Below are 21,755 nucleotides of genomic sequence, written 5' to 3'. Positions count from 1 at the left end.
GATGCATGTAAATCAGTTGCTTGATTATTGATTAATAAACACAGACTCTGCTTAAATGTGTAAAGGTACCATTTTATCCAGTTTGTGATGATGTGTATTATATTATTTAGGTGTTTTCAGTGTCTTATTTTCTCACAAATATCGTAAGGACAATTCCAGACGCATCTTAAAACAGATCACTCTGTATTTCTCCTGGGTAAACAGCAGTACTAGACAGTATTAACTCTTTGTGTATGCAGCAATGTATCTATCCGTTCTTACTGGGTTCAGACTGTGCTGTTTGAACTATTTATTCTCTTCCTATTCATGTTCAGCTCTCTCCTGGCCCCTGTTCTGTGTCTTGGTGGACTTCTGCTGGCTGGTATGTTCATTGTATCCTGTCTTTTTGAACAGGGAGTACGGGCTCAGTGAAGACCTGCAGGGCATTTGAGCATCCTACATGCACCGGTGTCAGGTCAGCTGCTTCTGGGTAGCTGAATCTAAGGGCTCCTTACTGTGAACAGTGGCAGTATTACCCTGTGTGACAGAGCTTGGAGCATGGCAGTTGAAACACATCTCAGTAAAAAAAAAGGGCTTTAGGCACAAAGGCCTTGCCAAAGCAGTCTGTCAGACCGCCCTGCAGTTTGCTGCTAAACATAAAGTAGAGAGGGTGGTGTTGTTCACCTCTATGGTGCAGGAAGATGCTCATAAACTTTTCCACAGCCTGGGTTTCCACAAAGAGGAGGCGTTTATTTGGCCAAAACATTGTGGATCAGAGACGGACACATACACTGATCAGGACATGGCCAAGTGCATGCTGGTGGTGTAATGAAGCATAGATTCCCCGTGCAATGTTTTCAAAATGACCATTAATAAAAGCTAGATTTGCAGTTTTATATGAGTATATGAAAGCCTGATGCATTACTCATTACTCATTTTTAGCTCTTTCCCCGACATTTTCAGGAAGCAGACCGCCTATGGAAAAATAAAAATAAGCACTGCTTCCAGAAACCAGGAAAGATAAAAACTTTAGTCTGAATGTTCAGGGCTGTCATTACAGTAGTGTTCTTGTTGATAAAAAATGTAATTGCTTGATTTGTAAAATACAGTTTTTTTGCATAATGTTTTAAAGGTATTTGACCCTGCACTTCTGTTTCTGCCCATTGCAGTCGTTTTTTGCTGCAGTTTTTATAATTCTGTGTCGAGGGCTGTTACTGCTATAGTTCTGCCCTATATTGAAAAAAATAATAAAATAAAATAAAGTTTTATTAAAGCAGTGACTGTTACTGTTTTATATTAAGGCCAGAGAGATAGAGAGCTGTTTATTTATATTTAGATAAATAACTGTTCGGTTGTTCCTATTATCCTCACAAAAAACACAATTAATCTATATTGAATCTTTTCCCCAAGAGCTCATTGGATGGATAGACATTGTTGAGACTTTTATAATGGATTTCTTTAGTTTTGGAGGACACTAGAAATTTAAGATACATTGTTCTAATTTTATCACTGTTCGAGAGAATCGGATAAATTCTGTTGGTTAGGCGATAGCGCAGAAATTTGTTCATAAGATTTTGCTTTGCCATTAACATTAAGTAAAAGAATGGTTGTAGCAACTGATTGTGTTGCAAGTGTATTTTTTACCATTAAAAGAAGTGAAGGTGGAATAGTCTTCAAAACAGAATCAAATTGGGATTTTGTGCAGTTTAAGCTACATTTAATGCAAAATTGTCTTCAGGTAAAGCCATTATCATCCATCAAATAAGTCACTGACCAAATACCATTCTGTATCCATTCTTCAATATATAATGACTTTCTTCTGTGTAGAATATATCTATTATTCCATATAGAAGTTCTATGTGGTGTAAAGTTATGACTGTATATAAGTTTCCCAAATAAAAGTGCATGCTGGTGAAATGCTGATAGTTTAATCGGTAATCTGGAAATATGGATGTCACATTTTAAGAGAAGATCAATATCTCCTAGCTGTGGGAATATGAAAACAGATACTATTATCATCCCTTATAAAGTGCTTAAGTTAATTGATTTTAAAAGTGATATTAACACTAATAATTCAAAATCTATGACTTGTAATCCTCCATCTACATATTCTTTGAGTAGTTCAGCCACATAATATCCAGGTTTAATTGGTTGATTGTTTTAGTAGCTTTTGTAGAGATGGGTGAAGAAGATGCAGGATAAATGCATCTAGCTAGACTCTCCATTTAAGATAAGTAAGTTCTTCCAAAAATGAATAGATCCCTTTGTGTCCCTTTGTATTCTTCAATTTTACTCCATACATTTAAGTTCATTGGCAATCGTATTTTTTCGTATTGCTCAAGACAGCATCAGTGACGTCACTTTACTGATTAGCTAGAGAAGGGAGTGGACCAATGGAGACTTATATAAGATTTGACACCCCCCCCCTTCCCATTTATTAAAACCTTGCATGGAGTAACTAACTGTGTATAATTAGTGTGTGGTGGTAATGATTGTGGATCTGTTCTTCATATGAATAGTCTCCATACAGTGGATCTGGTTTTAGAGGAGCATCTCTGGAGATACAAAGGAGAGAGAGAGAGAGAGAGAGAGAGAGAGAGATCCTGAAAAGATACAGGCTCTCTGTTCAATATTAATAAAAAGGGGTGGGAAAGAAACAGCTGGATGTCCAAAAAGGACACACTGTACATGAGCAAAGCGTTAAAGGTTTCCAATACTCCCGACTTACAGCGAAATTACAGCTCTTCTTCGGGGTACAGGGGACATAAAATATGTTATAACAACATGTCACCTCAGAGACACTCTCCACACTTCTTGTGACTGCTCGGGCCTCTTGTGTTTACAGCTGGAACAGCAGCAACAGCAGCAGCAATAATAGAGATCATGGCGTCTTCTGGCCGCTAGGTGTCGCGCTGCAGCACCACTCTCTGTGACATGAGGCGCTTCCGTCAGGTTGCCAGGCGCTCAGAGAGAGGCGACAGCGCAGTGCCGTTCATCTCAGGCTTCATGCCACAATGACACACATCCCACGAATATTTCAGCAGAAAAGGAGTCAGTATAAGAGCACAAGGTAAGACTATTGTCCTTCTGAAATGCATGTCAAAACTTTGTATTTTGACTTTTTTAAGCACTCTTAAATTTTCAAAAAATATATTGTTTATTCTATAATAAATGTCCATAATATTCATTTCATTCCACTGCTAGGTGTTTAGTGCTTTTAACCACTATAGTTTGTGTGTGTTTGAATAAATAGAGGAATATCACTGCTACAGTTAATCTTGTATCTTATCAGTGCTACTAAAAAAAAAAAACAAGAGGGCACTGATTTGCCATATTTATTGTCTAAAATGTATCACTATTCATAATTCATTATAGATAAATCCAAATAATCATTTGTATTTCATATTTGTTTACACATCTGCACTTGGATTCTCTATGCAGTATGGAAGAGTAAAACACCGTGCCTCTAGGACCTTTAGCTGGAACCAACAACCCATAATCACCACATAGTACACACTCTCTACAGTATATAGACCTACAGGTTCACCATGACTGACTGTACAAGCTGAATTCAGATGTGAATAACATAAAAGAAAAGAAAATATAACATAGAAAATAGAAAATATATTACATAACATCTGAAAAGATAGCCCAGTTACGTGGTGTATGTGTATTTTTTTTTTTTAATATAGGTCAATGTGAAAGCTGTATTTTTGAAAGAGAATGTATCTATCAGGCTGGAAAGAGGTCTCCAGCCACACAGTGAGCTGCTCTGCCATTTGAAGCTCTCTCTATGGTGCAAAGTGACTCTGTGGCCATGGGGAATGGGTCAATCAAAGCCCCTCGGCTGGAGGAGACATGCTTGGCCTCAGGTATTAAAGAGTCACCGGTGTGGGAGTCATCGGAACAGTTGAGGCTGAGGATAGCGTGGCTCGAGGAGGAGCTTACCCGCCGAGACCATGAGCTAAGAGCCCAGGAGCTTAAGCTGCAGGCTCTACAGAGGGAGCTCGAGGCCAAAGTGTCTCAGATTGACAAACTTCAGGATGCCATCGGCTACAACCGCCTGGGTCGCTCTCCACCAGCAAGACCCAGTCACAGGCTGCTCAGTGTCATTAATCAGGGCTCAACACGCTTCCATAGGGTGGCTGTAGAGGTTCACCGCCGACTCAAAGCCAAGGAGGGGGTTTCTGCTGAGCCTACATCTGGAAAATTCTACAGTGGCCACAGGGTCCATCATGTGTCTACAGAGAGAACACGCATCCGTAAAGACTCAAGGTGAGTTTATTTTAAAGCTTTGTGATAAGCCAAATTTCATCATTTCTTAATCAAGTCACTATATAAGATGGTGACTTGCCTGAAGAGGGAACCAGGAGAAAGCTTTGTAGTGTCTTGCTCTCAGATTATGCACAAAAGCATGGATTAACATAAAACACTATAAGGGGGATGGAGAGGCAGAAGAACACAATGGGCGGGCCATCTGTATGCAATGGGCAGGATCATTACTGTTTTCATTAAGCAGGCCGTACAAATCTCGCTTCTAATTCATTCAGAAGTTCCATTTTAGGCTAAACGAGAGACCTTGTTCTTTCAGATGTGGTAATGAGAGGAGCCCCGATAAAGAAAGAAAAAAAAAAACAGTTCAGTGTAAACCTACACAACATCAGTGTATGATACTGTGAAGTTTATCTACATAGTGGCTGCTTATTTGACACACACATTCTTGTTTGTCCAGACAGTACAGCTGAACCGACTCTTCATAAACCAGAAAAAAAAACTTCCTTTCCTGAGTATAAATTCTTTTATTTTAAGATATTTTAAATAATTATGTCTTACAAGATTTTGATTCAGTGTGTCTTGAGATTTAAAGTAACCAAATGGCAATTTCAAATAACATGCAATCGTGTATTTTTGCTCCTTGGAATTGTATTTTGTTGTATTGTGTGTTTATATTGTTGTGTCTTTTAGCTGCCCACACAACTTCAATTAATCAAATGATAATAATTACATAACGATTTTCTGAATAGCCTAAGCACCCTGAATTACACAACAGCAATTTATGGTGTATTGTTCATAGCAGTTGTAAGAAATAGTCTGTGCAAGATTCACATTTGTAGCAAAAATGCTCATGGCTAAATGTACTCTGAATTCCAATATGTATTCCACTCTACATGTTTCTGAAGCACCAAGAGACTGATCAATGAGGCCATCATGAACAATGACTTTCTGAAGAAGTTGGAGCCTCAACACACAAGAGAAATGGTGGAATGCATGTATGAGAAAATCTTTACTGCCAATCAGCTGGTGATCCAAGAAGGAGAGCCCGGGAACTACCTCTATGTGCTTGCAGGTCAGCTTAGGCCATTTTACCACTTTTGTTGTGAGTGATTTCAGAAGCATTGTAACAGGTTATAATACTCCTGTTTCTTACTCCATGGTGTTATTCGGGTACAAAGAGGGCTTTTTAGAGGTGATGCAAAATGGGAAGCTCCTGGGGCAGATGCGGCCTGGAACAGCTTTTGGAGAGTTGGCCATCCTCTACAACTGCAAGAGGACTGCCACTGTTAAAGGTGAATGCGTGGTTTAGGAAGTAATGGCCGCTCATGATATTACGGCTGAGATAAGAGTGCTAAAATCTACAATCTGTCATTATATTGATAATGCAACTATTAAGGTCAAGCAATGCGTTATGCATCATGAGGTCTCATTGATGGAATAACAGTGACCTGGTGCTGTGACCCTTTTTTTATCCACAAACAAAACTCAAACTAAACATACAGCTCTAATGTCTCCTTTTGTGTAATATATATTCCAAGGCATTTTGGAGGAAAAGTATATAGAATATAGAATAAATAATTGTTCACTTTCATTACACCAGCACCTGTTTCATATGCATCTTCTTCGTCACTGCTTATGATGTGTTACAGATAGGTCAGTCTGGTAAACAGTCCAAATGAAGAACCAATCTTTCACTGTTTATAATCATCTGACCTGTCACCAATATGAATCTACAGTCTGGGCTAGACTGTACTAGACTTTACTTTTCACACCAAATATTAGCTTATAGTTTATATTTTTTTTATCTATTATCTGGTTACTGAACCTTTTTAGTATTTCCTTTGCAACATTTCTTTGCATGTGTAAGATTTTTCACAGTGCTTTATATGATGATAGATGATCTAAACTTTGTGGGTTTTTTTACTGGGTTTGCACATTTTGTCATATGCAGGAATGAAGAATTTTAGATAAAACTTATTTTTTAGAAATAAGTAAATAAGTTCAGAATATTGTCTAATAAATTAAAAATGAGCTCTGGAAAAAAATAAGAGACCACTGCCCAGTCTCCAGATTTGAACCCTATTGAAAACCTCTGGAATGTCATCAAGAGGAAGATGGATGGTCACAAACCATCAAGCAAAGCTGAGCTGTTTGCTTTTTTGCAAAACGAGTGGTATAAAGTTCCCCAACAGCAATGTGAAAAACTGGTGGAGATCATGGAGCCATAACACATGCAAATCAGGGTTATTCCACCAAATACTGATTTCTTCATGTTATTTAGCCAAAGCATTAACACAATTTGTTTACAAATTATTTGTATTTTGTTTTATTTGAGTTATTAAAGCTCTGCAAATACTGCATGATCTTGGGTTATTTTGATGTGTTGTCATTTCCTTTAAATACACACTCGAAATAACAATAGTTATATTCTGAATTTAGGAGAAATATTGTCAGCAGTTCACAAAAAAAGAAACAAAACTGTTCATCTCACCAATACATGAACCTGGGAGAAAAAAACATAAGAAACTGATTATTTTGCAGTGGTCTTTTTTCCAGAACTGTACATATATATTAGCAGCATAATACATCTTGAATACAGTCAAATGTATTTCCTGTTACAAGATTAAAACAAGCCAAATAAAGATTACTACATTTTTAATTTTTTAAATTCTATTGGCAATAATTTTTTGCTAATTTTAAGCATGTTTACAAATAAATAAAACTGCAAATAAAACAAAATTTTAAAGTTTTAAATGAATTTCTTTTGTCCAGAAATAGGTTTTATTATCATATTTTTGGTAAATTAGAAATACTAGAGATAAATCTGTAAAAACTATATTAAAGATATTTTCACTTGTCAGATACCTTTTCTTGTGCAATGTATGCCCATAGTATAGTTTTACCAAGCCTGTATGTGATCTTTGTTTATTTCTGGATAAAGTGTGTGTATTCATTTGCTCTCAGCTGTTTAAACAACAGGTTCCAAATATGCCCAATTACAAGCCAAGCTGTTTGGTGTGAAATGTTTGGTTTGGTTGTTTGTATCAAGGGATTGTGACTATTGTTGTTATACAGTGTTATTTGTTTCTTTAAAAAAAAAAAAAAAGAAAAAAAAGAAAATCAGAAAATATAAAGTGACATCTAGTTATTTGCCAAAGTTTCATTTATTGTTTAATTTCAGAATATTCAGCTTAATGTAGTGTATGTTGGCGTATATAAGGTTACAGCCTCAAAGCAGTGGCATGCATGTCTGCTATTGATTTGTGCAATTTTCCAAATGAAAATATTTGCTGTTTATTTTTTAACTTTTTTTGTTTGGTTGGTTTGTTTAATTAGCTGTGACACAGTCCCACATCTGGGCTCTGGACCGGCAGATGTTTCAGAGCATCATGATGAGATCCACTCAGGCCAGACATGCAGAGTACTTCAGCTTCCTGCGCAGGTGCAACTACAAGACACAAATAAATATCTACTCTATATACTATATATATACTTTATAGAAGGTGATCACTATTAGACACACACACAAATACATTTAGATCTCTTTTAGGATGTAGTACTAGTGGAAATTTTGTTAAGTATTAACAAATTGTTTTTTCTTCAGTGTGTCTTTACTGAAGGACTTGCCAGAGGAGAAACTTGCCAAAATTGTTGACTGTCTGGAAATTGTAGGTTCAAGACTCTTTAATCTTTTTGTCTTTCACCTTCTGGTTTAAGTACTTGGATTGGGATGTTCAGATTGGTTTGTCTTAATTTTAGGAGTATTTTGACAAAGGGGAGTACATTATTCGTGAGGGTGAGGAAGGAAACACTTTCTTCATTATAGCTAAAGGAGAGGTAAGATTCTGTCTAAAAAAGATGAACACTGCACTGTTACTTAAAAAATTGTATATAACATTTCTCAAAAATATTCCTAGAATTTCCACCTGTAAAATGTGCCTACTATTTTTTGTCCAGGTTTTAGTAACTCAGAGCACAGAGGGCTTTCCTGAACCACAGGAGATTAAGACCTTGGGAGTAGGTGATTACTTTGGAGAAAAAGCTCTCATAAGGTTTGGCTGTTTCCTTGTTCCCTAATTTTCAGCACTGCTTTAATTATTCGAAAACTTTGATTCTCAGTACAACCTCATCCTCTAACAATACATGAATTGTATTTGAACTGCTTGGGTTAGACTTTATTTTGTTTTCCTTTGTGAGTTTTATGCTGAGATGGCTGTCTGAATGTTGATCTATGAGAAGGCGTGGGTGGCAGAATGCTAGTCATCTGAGAAATCATTTTCTAATACTGTGCCATTGTCTTGGAGCAAAGTCTAATTACCTCACGGGCGACTAGAGTCATAAGCAACAGGGTTTTCTCCAAAGTTTTATTACTGTTAAATGAGTTGCATACATACAGAATTTTAATCCCGTTTTTATCATTCAGTGAGGATGTTCGGTCAGCTAACATCATTGCAAAGGAGAATGACACCCAGTGTTTAGTGGTGGACAGAGAGTAAGTGACTTCCTTAATACACACCCACACACTCCAGTATCTACATAAAAATTTGATTAGACACTCTTTAATAATATTGTTTAATGGTTTTTTTACAGTAACTTTAATCAGATGGTGGGCACTTATGAGGAGCTGCAGGCATATCTACGGGAGTACGTGGCGCAGCTGTCTATAAGTGATGAGAGGAGAAATGCAATGTAAGCACCATATCTACATATGCTTGAATGCACATTGGCTGTATGGAGAATGAAGAGGGATGATTAGCATAATATTAATAATAAGTAGAAGAAATTTAGTATAATGTCCCAATGAACATTCAATCAATGAAAATTGCAACAAATAAGGGAAAGAAATATATGCAACATGATTTTTCCAAAAAAATCCCAAACCTATAAAGAGGCCAAGACAAGACCATTTTTAATCTGAATTTGATCTTCCAAATTTCTACTGTTTTACTGGGAAACTATTCAAATGTTTAGAGACAAAGAGAATCTTCTTCTGAGCTTTCAGATTAATTTGAGATAATTATAATATATCTGCATAACTAGCTAGACCAGCTTTTATAGCAAGGTTTTGCTACCTAACCAGCATGGCAACCAGCTAAGTCAGAAGAAGACCATCTTTAACCAGCACAAATAAGCATGATTCATGGAATTTGTACCAGTCTAAGATGTCTCTTTTAAGAGAGAAATGACTATACCTCAGGTCAACTAAACAGATGTTAGCATGTTCTGCACCTAGTCTGTTGCAAATAGGAAAAAATAGTGCTAGCATGCCAGCAACTTTTCATTAGATTAACAGATGTTGCAAAACTTTTAGATGTCAGTAGCACAAACTTTGCTTGAAGATTTGACAATTAAATTACTGCTGCTGGTCAGTTTTAATTTTTTATGTCATTCATGCTTAGCATGAATATATACGCTTAGGTGTGTGACTACTATTACTTCTTGTGTGTGTGTTGTGGCACTGCAGAACACAATCTCCTCTGCGTGAGCGAGGCACAGAGGTGGCTGAGCTGCGTAATCTGCGGGAGAAAGCCGCACGACTGTCCAGTAGCTCTTTCTTACACAAGCTGCATATTGTGGCTACACTAGGCATGGGAGGCTTTGGCAGAGTAGAGCTGGTGAGACCATGGCTACCACTTTACAAAGAAAAGGAAAAACACCCAAACGTGATTATGTCACTGAAAAAAATACAGATTTGCCAGTCATATTTTCAACATATGTGCTAGCTTTGAAAGAGTAAAAACTCCATTAAAGTTATGTTTGGATTGCACTGTATTTCACAGGTCAAGCTCAAAGATGAAGATACAGCTTTTGCTTTGAAGTGCATTAAGAAGAAGCATATTGTTGACACTAAGCAGCAGGACCATATCTACTCTGAGAAGAACATTTTGCAAATGACTAACTGCAATTTTATTGTCAGGTCTGTATTGGACATACAAGCTTGAGAAAGCTGATTAAACATTTACATTTAGTATTATAATCATCTAAAATCATCTAAAATGACTGTAATATAAGGCAATGTTTTGTCTGTGTCTTGAATAATTGTCAGAATCTATAAGTCCATAATAGTGCTGCGTAACAGAATAAGAATACTGAATGTTAATCCCTCACAGTTAGACGATGAGCTTGATTTGCATATGGAACACCGCTAGAAGGTTACAAAATATCACTGGCCTCATACAACACACTAAGTATTGTTATCTCAGGATAAAGTGGCCCCAGTGTACATTCAAGTGTTAGGGTGGCAAATATGGGTGGCAGAGGCTTTGGGAAGTTACTAAGGAACAACTTGAAGAATGTCATTTACTCTTGTAAAAGAGTGTGCTCTAGCTTGATATTTGCGACCATCTTTTTGGCCTTTCTAGACAAAAGTGTTGAGTTTACTGTGTGCAACAACATCAGATGATAGCAGGTGTTTGTATCCTTTCTGCCCTTGAATGTGAAGATACCAATATATCTGTCTGAACATGTTTGGTTTTACAGATTGTTTCGGACTTTTCGGGATAATAAATATGTGTATATGCTGCTCGAGGTCTGTCTGGGTGGAGAGTTGTGGAGCATTCTAAGGGACATGTGAGTGTAGGTTATTTTTACACTCAACTAAACTCATTATGGCTAATATTCTTTATCAGAAATATAGTAACTCGATTACTGACAGTAATGATTCAGATAAACATTATGTTGCTGCAACAGTAATGAAATTTAGCTTCACTAATTAGGATTTTTCCATCTTTAATGTGATTTAGGGGTTTCTTTGAGGAGGCCACTGCACGATTCTGTATTGGTTGTGTGCTGGAGGCCTTTGATTACCTACATGGAATGGGTGTTGTGTACCGAGACCTAAAGCCAGAGAATCTACTTCTGGATACAGAGGGATATATCAAAATGGTCATTTTACCATCAATTTTCACTTGTTTTTAGAATATTTAGAATGTAAAAAATGACATCTTAGCAAGTTAAATAAGTATCTTGAATCTAGTCACATTTATCTGTTCAAGATTACATTTAACCAAACATAAGATTAATATTAAGTTGATTTCCATACATATTTTACTATTTTTAAGCTTTAAATTTTCCTATTATATTGACTTTTCTTCTAATTTTAATCATTAATTTCTAGAAAGAAACAAAGTAGACAACTTTGACTAGATTTAAGATATTATCGCTTGCAGAGATGTGATTTTTGCAGTGCATTGTGTTCCTTTATTGTCTCAAGGTGCAACATATTGCAAACTTGCAATTGCCAATAACTAATAAAGGGTATAGTCGTATATCATGTTCATTGTTTTTCTTTGCCTGAATGTTTCCAGACTGATTTTGGCTTTGCTAAAAGAATTGGTTTGGGAAAGAAAACATGGACTTTCTGTGGAACTCCAGAGTATGTGGCCCCTGAGGTCATCATGAATAAAGGTCATGACTTTGGAGCTGACTGCTGGTCCTTGGGGATCCTCATTTTTGAACTCCTAACTGGCAGGTCAGCATTGCATGGCAAAATTGTGTCATTTTTAATCATGCTCATTCTCACATTCAATAATCTAGATTTCTAGCTCTGTGCTACTGCTTCATATTTTATGATTTGTGCCTCTGGGTTGTAACTGATGACCAGATTAAGGCTTTATGGTCATTCAGAGCATGCTCTGCAGCCTATAAGAGATTTACTATGAACTCAGGCTAATAGGGCTGTTTAATTGGAAGAGCTGTAACTTTGATTATCAAAGCTTCACGTGACAATGCCTCATTATTCCTGTATCCACATAAAAGTGATCACTGTGTAATGAGAATGTGAAATGTACCAATACTGCATAACACTTACTTATTTTTGCAGGTTGTATATGCATGTGGTGATGTAAGAATAGAATAGGTTCTTTTGTTTCTTCAATGCACAGAATAAACCTATTTTTATTTACATAATGGTATCTAAGAAGAGAAAAGCTAATAATGCAAGGTCACTGACAAGTGTAGGTAGAAAGGTTAACCTTTAGTAAAGTGGACCATAGTTATCCAAATGGCCAAAGGTTTGTAATTTTCAAATTTTATGATGCTGATATATTTGGTGAGTCTTGTATGATAATGTTCATGAAACTGTCTGATTCACACTTTAAACCAGATGAATTGTTTGCACTTGTTCAACCAAAGTAATTGTTCTTAAAATAAAAAGTATATATTATAGTCAGTAGTATTTATTTAGTAGAAATAGTCAATCTATGCTGAAACAGCACCTGAATTAGCTTGAAGTACCATTTTTAAAAAAGCATTTTTGATTCATAATAAAAGCTCAGTTTTAGTCCATATCAGTCTAAACACTGAGGTGAGGGATTTAAATGTCCCACCCTATGTTGTGCCATTTTTACCAAATTAGCCTAGAGGCCTTTGTTTATAAGCCCAAAATTTGAAACTGCATGAAATAAATTCTTACACCTAAACCAATTAACAAATCAGCAAATTGTGCTTAAGCCTGCAGGATTCTTGTTTACACATGACGTGACTTCTCCACCTGTCCCTTCAGCCCTCCTTTCGTCGGATCCGATCCTATTAAGATCTACACAATGGTGCTGCATGGCATAGAGAAGGTGGACTTTCCCAAGAGGATCAGCAAGCGCCCAGAGGATTTGGTCAGGAGGCTCTGCAGGTAAATCTTTATGTATCTGTCTGTCATATGTCATTAGCAATAGCAGATATATGTTTGAATCACAGATCATTTCAAGCATAAGGGCTGAGATGTTAGCTGCAGATCTTCAATGTCTCATCTGCAAGCAAGATTAGAGACTATGAGATGGAATCCAAACAAGGCCACAGTCATCCGTGGCCAGGCTTTCAAGAGAAAATAATTGCCCGTGCTGTATGCATGAGAAGGATGTGCCATTTTTTTTCCGTCTGCTGATTAGTGCATCACTAGCCAATCAGGGCAGTTAGTGAGAGGAAGAAAGACATAAATAATCTCCACAGCCCATAATCATAGATGACTGACACAAACATCAGGCAGAACATAATCACATTTAGTATTACATAAAGTGTAATAAATTTCAAACCTGATAAATGTGGCTTGATAAGTGCCTTTCGAAAATTAAAAATATTAATATTTATTTTGGTTAGTTAGAAATCATAAAACTGTCAGTGCTCAGTTTTGTAGCTAAATATCATCTGACAGAAATATCTGACATAATCTCTTTAGAGTTAATCCCACATACAGTATGTTAGGTATTAATGCTTTATTCTCTGAACCACTGCAGTCTTCCTTCTGTCTCTGTTATGTTTAGGCTCAATCCTGCAGAACGACTTGGCAATAAGAAAAATGGCGTCATTGACATCAAGAAACACAAGTAGGTTGTGTTTTACTTCAAAAAATCTGGCTCTCACTGAATTGAGATTATAGCAACCGTGATCATAGTCTTGTGATTATTCCACAAAACCTTACAGCTATCATCCCACTGTTTATTTATGTTCTCACTTTAATATGGCCAGCATTCTAATCTCTCTTAGTTCTCTTAGCTCTCTTTATCAATATAATGTATTTTAAATCGGCTTCAGGTCTGATTCACTTGTCCTAACACAATGGATAGCAGATGGAACCCTCCTCCAAATTAGTCCCTCTCTGGCAGAATTGTCAAAAGCAGACCAAGAGCACATTCACAGAGGGAACAATTAGAGGCTAGGATGAGACACACAGCTGTTGCCATCTTCAGCAGAACGGTGGAGCTACAGAGAGAAGGCTGATGCTGACGTACTTGGCTGATGCGTTAGCAACCATCATAGTGTTAATGTCTAAAATACAGGCGCTCTGCTTAAGCCCTGTGGGCAAATCATAGTCAGACATGGCTTAGTGTGTGCAGGCAGAGGCAACTGGTTCTTGTCTTGTGATTTAAAAGTGATTTTGAATAAAAAGGTTTCAAAATATGTACACTACAAAAATATATCTTAGCAGGTCATAATATTTCAAATCTTGTCAAATTTATTAGATTGCAATAATAATAAAATATAAGATTATTATGGCGAATTCTGAACATATTTTACAATTTAAAGCTTTAAATTTTCTTATTCTATTGGCAGATCATTTAGATTCTTTCTAGAAATTAATGCTTAAAATGAGCAAAATAATCTGCCAAATGAATAAGGAAATGTAATGCTAGCAGAAAAATATGTCTAGAAATAGATTTAATAAACGTATTAAATTTATAATAAGAAAGAGCAGATATATTTTCCAGATTCAAGATATTTTAACTTACTAAGATGCCATTTTTTGCAGAGTATAATAAAATAAAATGTTTACATTTATACATTCTTTAGAAATGTTCTATATATACTATAAAATAGTAGGGAAAATATACTTTAGCTATGTGATGTCAGATCACTGTATACTTTTTGAGTGTCTTATTGAATATCTCATGTATGCCATGGGCTTGGAACTGCCTAGCCTCTCTTGTTCCTTAGTTGAGTAATCTCTCTGACACTCATGTTTTTACTAAAAATCACGAATTAACTGTTAACAGCGTGGTGTGTTCACTACAATAGAGCGGGTTTGTGCATTTCATGGCTCCATGTTTCCCAGGTGGTTTCAGGGCTTCAATTGGGAGGGACTGAGACGACGAAAGCTGACATCTCCACTGAAGAGAGAGGTGAAGCATGCTCTTGTTTAATACTTTAATACTTTTGTTTGAAATGACATTTTATCAAAGCTGTCTATGTTTATGTTTGTTCATCTTATGATAAGTCTGCTGTTGTGTTGACCCTAGCTAAAGGGGCCTCTGGATCATAGTCACTTTGACATGTTTCCGCCCGAGCTGGAGGAACCTCCTGATGAACTTTCTGGGTGGGATAAGGACTTCTGAGAGTCTGCTGTTTGATTTTAACATGACTAAGTCTGCCTTTAATTAAACCACACAAGAGGAGACACACCGAAGTGCTGAAAGTATATTCTGTATGAATTTATCAAAATTACAAAATGGAAAAAAAGAAATGTGTGAAATACACATTTTAACTCCAAAATTTCTGTTCATTATGCCCCTGTATAGACTGTATAAACAAACTGATAAATCCTATGACAGATGAGCAGGAGCTGCTTCTGCTGTGGAAACAACCACACAATAATTCCAGACAGTATATCAGCAACCAGTTTAAGACCAGGTGCACAAGTGATGGAACCAAACCACTGCTTTAATAGTCCTTAATGGCAAAGAAAGTGTGATCTTTAATAACTAACAGAAATATTAGTGCCAAAAGTTTTTTTAATTAAGGTTTTCCGTATATTTAAAACACTAACTGAAATTTGTGTCTTTCTTTTTTCTATTTTTTCTTTACTTGGAAACCAGATCTTCCTGTGAGGTGCTTCTTATCAATGAGAGGCAGTGCTCTACTCATAACTGTATTATCTGCCGTTCAGTAATCCTCATATCAATGTCTCCTGTTAGTCTTGGGTTTATAGTATTATATCTATGGTCAAATCTGTTGCATTTAATTTCCTTCCTGGAACTTATTGTATAATATATGTTGTATTGGAGAAGTGAATATCTGTAAATTGGGCAAGTCTAAAGAAAAAGGACGATAGTTAATAAAAGATTTGTATGGACATTCATTGAATTCATTGAAAAATTGCGGTACTGTAATATTATTCTTTGTGATTATATATGTGTTTTCTTGTTTGCCTTAACTGTATTATTGTTTAATTGTTGTCTTTTTTTCTTTTCTTTTTTTACATTGTATTGGGTGTCTATTATTTTGTATATCAGTAGAATAACTCTAAAGATCACATCCTCAAGGTTAATTAAGTGCCTCTATAACAATACATACTTTATATTCAAGAGACATCATTCTTGTTTCATTGGCCTATTTCTGTTACAGTTTTGAAAAGTATAACCATATAAGAAATCTGTGTAATGCAGCAATGATGCCCTCTGTTGATGAAATAACAGAGTCTGAAACCAAATGCCAGGACTTCAGTAAGTTTGAAATATTTCTTGGGTAAATGAACTGAAGTCTACCTGGCTTAGCGTGTATTGCTAAATTGGTTTTTGAATTGTAATTGTAATTGTGTGTGCTTGGAGGTGTCCAGATGCAGACCATTTTTAAAGGCACTGTAAAAACTAGTGCTAAGTGGAGTTGACTGCATCTGCAGAGCTCTGCTATGCCTTGACTGTCGAGTCATACCTACTCACAGACTGAAATTTTTTGTTGCCATTGTTAAAGCGCAGCTGTTATTATTATTATTATTATTATTATTATTATTATTATTATTATTATTATTATTATTATTATTATTATTATTATTATTATTATTATGTCATATAGCTGTAGAGCCTTCTTCATTGTATTTTCTTTGATGTGGGAAGGCATGACCATAAAATTGTTGGAAATTTTCCCAGGGCAGGGAAGGATAGATATTACATTTGCTCAGATGTAAGCAAAGTCTAAAAGACTTAACTACAGATGTTCTATTGAAATGTAATTTTGCAGAAGCCAAAAAACTCCTGTATGTGTTTTTTATCTTGTCATGTATACAGGAGCAGACAGACTGAGACAAAAAGAGAGAAAGCTTGAGACCATGTTCATTAATTAAGGATTGCTCATTTCCTCAATATATATTATCCTTATCTGGGTTGTTTTATTTTAGATGTCTCTTTGTTTCATTTTATGATATATTAATGAATAATTTGTGGTACGAGTGGCACAACAGAAAAGCATTCTCTGTCAATTATAACAACATTAGCCATCTGTGAGCACGTGTATGAGCAAGAGGCTAATTACCACTTTTCTCTATGTGCCCTGTGCTGCAGCGTTAGCAACCATTTTGAAAAGATGTGTTTTGCTGGCTTTGCTTGTCTTAGAGGAAGTAGGTGTTAGCCTTATCTGTCATGTGGGGAAAAAACTAAAATTTTATGAGTGAATTGACGATTGCAGGAGTGGGTGGGATTGGCTTTAGTGGGATTTCAAAAACCTATTTGGTAAAACTCTTTACGCTCTATCCTGTGTTAATTATGTAAGTTCAACTGATGCAAGAATGTCCTTCACAAATGGAACTGAGAACAAGTATTTCAAATAATTTGCCTGTGTTTCAGACAGTAGAAGACTCTGGCTTGAAGAAGTAGCCTCTAGAGGGAGACACAGAACTATGAGTAATTTTTTTTAAAACAAATGTATAGTATATACTTTATTACAGAAAATCCTGCTATCTTTTCAAGCTGCTTTCAATTTGCTGGCATTTCATTTAATATTATGATACACAGATAATATAGCCAATATTAAAAATCTAAACGGCAACTTTCTGCTGAAATTAGGTGAAAATGCTCTTCTTTTCTAGACCAAAGTTTTGTTAAAATAAACTTAGACCATGGTTTTGTCTGATTATAGCCCACACATTTTAATTAAGTGCTTTCAAAGGCTAATAAACAGACTGCAATTATCTGTTGCAGTCTAAATATCTGTGTTGGAAACAGAAATACCTTGAAAGTTTAGATAGTTTGGGATACTAGAAGACTATATTAGGAACCTTGTGATTTATTCTTACTAAGGAAAAGGAAATTTATTGTAACATTAATCAGTGTTGTGCCTTTTTCTCAGGCTGTGCCTCTCTGAGAATGAAATGATGAGCTTATCAACATCAAACTCCATGCTATGTCAGACATTTAAAAGAAGATTTATTTGACTCTCTCCAAGACAGGATTTAGTCAAGTCAATATTTCATTCCATAATAACTCAAACTCTAAGTGAACGCTCTTCATACACTACACATTATCTCTGGAGATCCAGAGTCCAGACAGATAATGATGTAGACTGGGTTTTCTCTGTTCTCTCAGCTGACTTTAGCCAGAAAGCTGACAACTGTGCATTACCTCATTAAACACTCATACTGTAGCTATCAAGTGGAATTATTCACATTCCTGGGGTTTTGACATGAGTACTATTAATTACCCTGAGTCTTAGTCTTCAGAAAGCAGAATGAATGTGGCATTTGAAGAGTTGTGCTCATGGTTAACTATCAGTCAGCAGGCATAGTTTTTCTCTGAATTCTTGTGGAGGAGGAGAGAAGGCCTTGTGTTCTCCCTCTTTGAAATACCAAAGCAGTCTGTAACTGGAGCTCAGCCAGGGTCTGCATTTGTGTGTGGATGTATCTGTGTGTGCGTCTTTTAGAAAAGTGTGAGCTTTGGTCTGATGTAGGAGCAGCTTATGATATTTCTGTAAAAACCCATCCAACTGGCCAGCAATCTCTGAAGAGTGCCAAGAAGGCAGGGGTAAGCCAGTGCTGAAGCCACACATTAATTGGGTTACCTCCCCACAGCTATGCCTATCAGTGAAGAATTAATCAAAGCTTGGCCTTTTTCTGTTTAATGGTCCATTCATGACAGCTCTTCCCGTAGTAAATTGTGAAATAGTGAGTGAAATAGGACCCTGTTTTACACACATATGTTTTATTTATGTCTCAGTGATTATGTATTGACATCACTGAAATGATAGCTTTAGCCTGGTTGTAACGCTGTATGGAAGTGTATTATGTTTGATTCTACAGGAGTCTAGGTTTTTGTTTTTTTTTGATCGACTTGAAAAGGCTCCAAAGAGCCTGAGGAAAAAAGATATGCTTATATATTCCTAAAGCATAAGTTGGCTTTGGTGTAAATCATCAATCTGTAGAACATTCCACTGAGTTGTTTCTTCTGTTCATGTGGTATCTCTAGATACAGAAGCCATGCTTTTATGACATATTTTATGAGTCCATTGTGTTAAAGCTGGTGGAATGTCGAAAGCATTTCCAACCAACCTGAACCCAACACTGGGCACTCCCTGTATTTCACTGGCATAAAAAGAGTTTTTACCTTTTTGAACCTTTTTGTTCATTATATAGAAGTAATACTTTAGTACCTATGGTACAGATCACAAGACCATACTAGTTATTGATTATTCTCTAAAAAGACAATGATAAAATATCTTTATTGTGATATAACATTGATTATTATATGAGACTGTTCATTGTGCATTGCTAAATTCTAAGACACTAAATTTGCATTTCCTTTTACAGTAGTAATGCTCTATGCTTGGTTATGAACGCAGATTTAAATAAAAAAAAAAACAGGCATGTAAGATAGTAAGTCATTTGTGGTTGTTTTACTAGATGGCTGAAAGGAATAAAACTTTACTTCCATGTGTTACATTGCATACACATTACAACTTCTTGCCTAGTGATGGCAGTAATGTCAAGGGGTGTCAAGGCACAGAATTTCCAGATGATCTCATCTGCAAGATATCTGTTCCAGCTTTAAAACTCTTACTCTCAGACAACTTTAAGCAGCATTCTACTTTGAATTAGTTAATGTGTTTGTCCATTTATTGAAACTCTTGCAGCACAGAAACAAGAATGGCGTATATTATGTTCCCTTCTGACTAAAACGTTCTTGGACTGTAACAGCATCTGATAAGGTGTCTGATTACATAAATCCTGAGATTATTTGGGCAGCCTTTGAACTTCTTACTATTTACTTCCTACCTAGGGTAATGTCCTCATAATTCCTCTGAACAATCGAAATCTCATGTCATTTACTTTTCATCTTGTTATATACATGACTTGATTTATATTATACAACAGTTGGTGTTCTAATCTACTTATTAATAGAAGTGTTGTATAAATGTAATGTCAGACTAACAATCAAGCTTTTCAGAATTTTTAGTATAGCTGTGATTATCTATGACTAAATCACAGACATGTTGATAATAACTACAACAGCACTCTGGCTCTTGTGACATTGCTTAGTCATATTTAACCCGAATATAAACTTGTATATATAGACCTGAATATATTGAATATAGACCTGTATCTGCTATAGAGTATTAAACACAAATGTGTATTGAAGATTTTCCCATTAATTGAGAACCATGTTTGTCAGATCAGGGCTTTCCTTATGCACATTTCACACACACACACCCCCCACACACATAATTTCTAGTTTGAAGAAACTGTCATTAATTTAATAAATATTTCATTTCTGAAATATCAAAATGAGACAAATACTTTAGTAAAGTGGATGTTGGATAAACATATTGCTTCTCTTCTAACATAGTCAGATTTCTTGCTTCTCAAATTGTTCAGACCCACAACCATTTCCTCTCTTTGTTTTCCAACATGATATTCATCACTTTGGCATGTATAATAGCCTATTTTCACATAGAGGATGTTGTAAGCTTTTGCTTTTAAAGACTTTCCTGCATTCAATTAGGTCATTTCCACAATGCAGAATATATTAAAGATGTGACATAATGAGCTTAAATTACTCCCATTATTAATTCCAGCTTAATAATATAATATTATTAACATAAGCTTGGATCCTAACCTTAGCCAGAAGAGGGACACACTTTTGAATTGGTCACACTACATTCTACTACATATTCCACTACGATTTTTACTTTAGCCAAACATGAAATTATTATTAACTTTTATTCACGCGATTTACAAAAGAAAGTAATTGAAGCCACAAGGAAATATTTCCACTTGTAGAGAATACAACACCGTGAGAAAAGCCATGAGGGTCTACTTCCCACTCTCAGCTATGTACACTGCTTCCCAAAACAAACTATTTTAATGCATGCTAAAGTACAATTTAGATTAATATATTAAATTACATTCATAGATTAAAAATTGAAAGTTTGATAAATTAAAAATATTTTTGAGGACTTTAGTCTGTCCTTCGGAGGAAATATTCATATTCCTTGAGAGTATTGAGCTCAGGTTACTGTCTGTCTGGAGTTTCTGTGCAAAACATGTTTCTTCTCACTTCCTATAAATATGGCACTGTGTTACCAGGATCGGCTTCAGATCCACCACAACCATGAGCACTGAATGTACAGTTAAATAAATATCAGACAATACGTCACATTATATGAACAAATATCAGTACATTTTATTTATAGAATTTAAAAGGCTTTGACAAAATGGACACCTGGCATCTTCTGGTATAAATCAAAATTTCTTCTTGCTTTGTAAGGAAATGTTACAGTATTAAGGTGATAGAAATACACTATATTGCCAAAAGTATTCGCTCACCCATCCAAATAATCAGAATCAGGTGTTCCAATCACTTCCATGGCCACAGGTGTATAAAATCAAGCACCTAGGCATGCAGACTGTTTTTACAAACATTTGTGAAAGAATGGGTCGCTCTCAGGAGCTCAGTGAATTCCAGCGTGGAACTGTGATAGGATGCCACCTGTGCAACAAATCCAGTCGTGAAATTTCCTCGCTCCTAAATATTCCACAGTCAACTGTCAGCTGTATTATAAGAACGTGGAAGTGTTTGGGAACGACAGCAACTCAGCCACGTAGTGGTAGGCCACGTAAACTGACGGAGCGGGGTCAGCGGATGCTGAGGCGCATAGTGCGAAGAGGTCGCCAACTTTCTGCAGAGTCGATTGCTACAGAACTCCAAACTTCATGTGGCCTTCAGATTAGCTCAAGAACAGTGCGCAGAGAGCTTCATGGAATGGGTTTCCATGGCCGAGCAGCTGCATCCAAGCCATACATCACCAAG

General features: G+C 36.1%; 1 protein-coding gene across 1 annotated transcript; it reads left to right on the top strand.

Moving 5' to 3' along the window:
• The first annotated feature begins 2,937 nt into the window (after window positions 1-2,937).
• On the top strand, window positions 2,938-20,121 carry LOC131346256 (cGMP-dependent protein kinase 2). The gene is made up of 19 exons (XM_058379697.1): window positions 2,938-3,049; window positions 3,672-4,254; window positions 5,160-5,326; window positions 5,433-5,546; window positions 7,591-7,696; window positions 7,859-7,922; window positions 8,014-8,091; window positions 8,212-8,306; window positions 8,678-8,746; window positions 8,845-8,943; window positions 9,719-9,869; window positions 10,035-10,171; window positions 10,735-10,824; window positions 10,998-11,139; window positions 11,562-11,725; window positions 12,758-12,880; window positions 13,509-13,571; window positions 14,798-14,864; window positions 14,982-20,121. The coding sequence occupies exons 2-19, from the start codon at window positions 3,773-3,775 to the stop codon at window positions 15,075-15,077; spliced, it is 2,307 nt and encodes a 768-aa protein (XP_058235680.1). The 5' UTR covers window positions 2,938-3,049; window positions 3,672-3,772; the 3' UTR covers window positions 15,078-20,121.
• The last annotated feature ends 1,634 nt before the right edge of the window (window positions 20,122-21,755 follow it).

Source organism: Hemibagrus wyckioides, linkage group LG03 (genome assembly GCF_019097595.1).
Source record: "Hemibagrus wyckioides isolate EC202008001 linkage group LG03, SWU_Hwy_1.0, whole genome shotgun sequence".
Taxonomy (NCBI): Eukaryota; Metazoa; Chordata; class Actinopteri; order Siluriformes; family Bagridae; genus Hemibagrus; species Hemibagrus wyckioides.
This window is presented reverse-complemented; position numbering and strand designations above follow the sequence as displayed.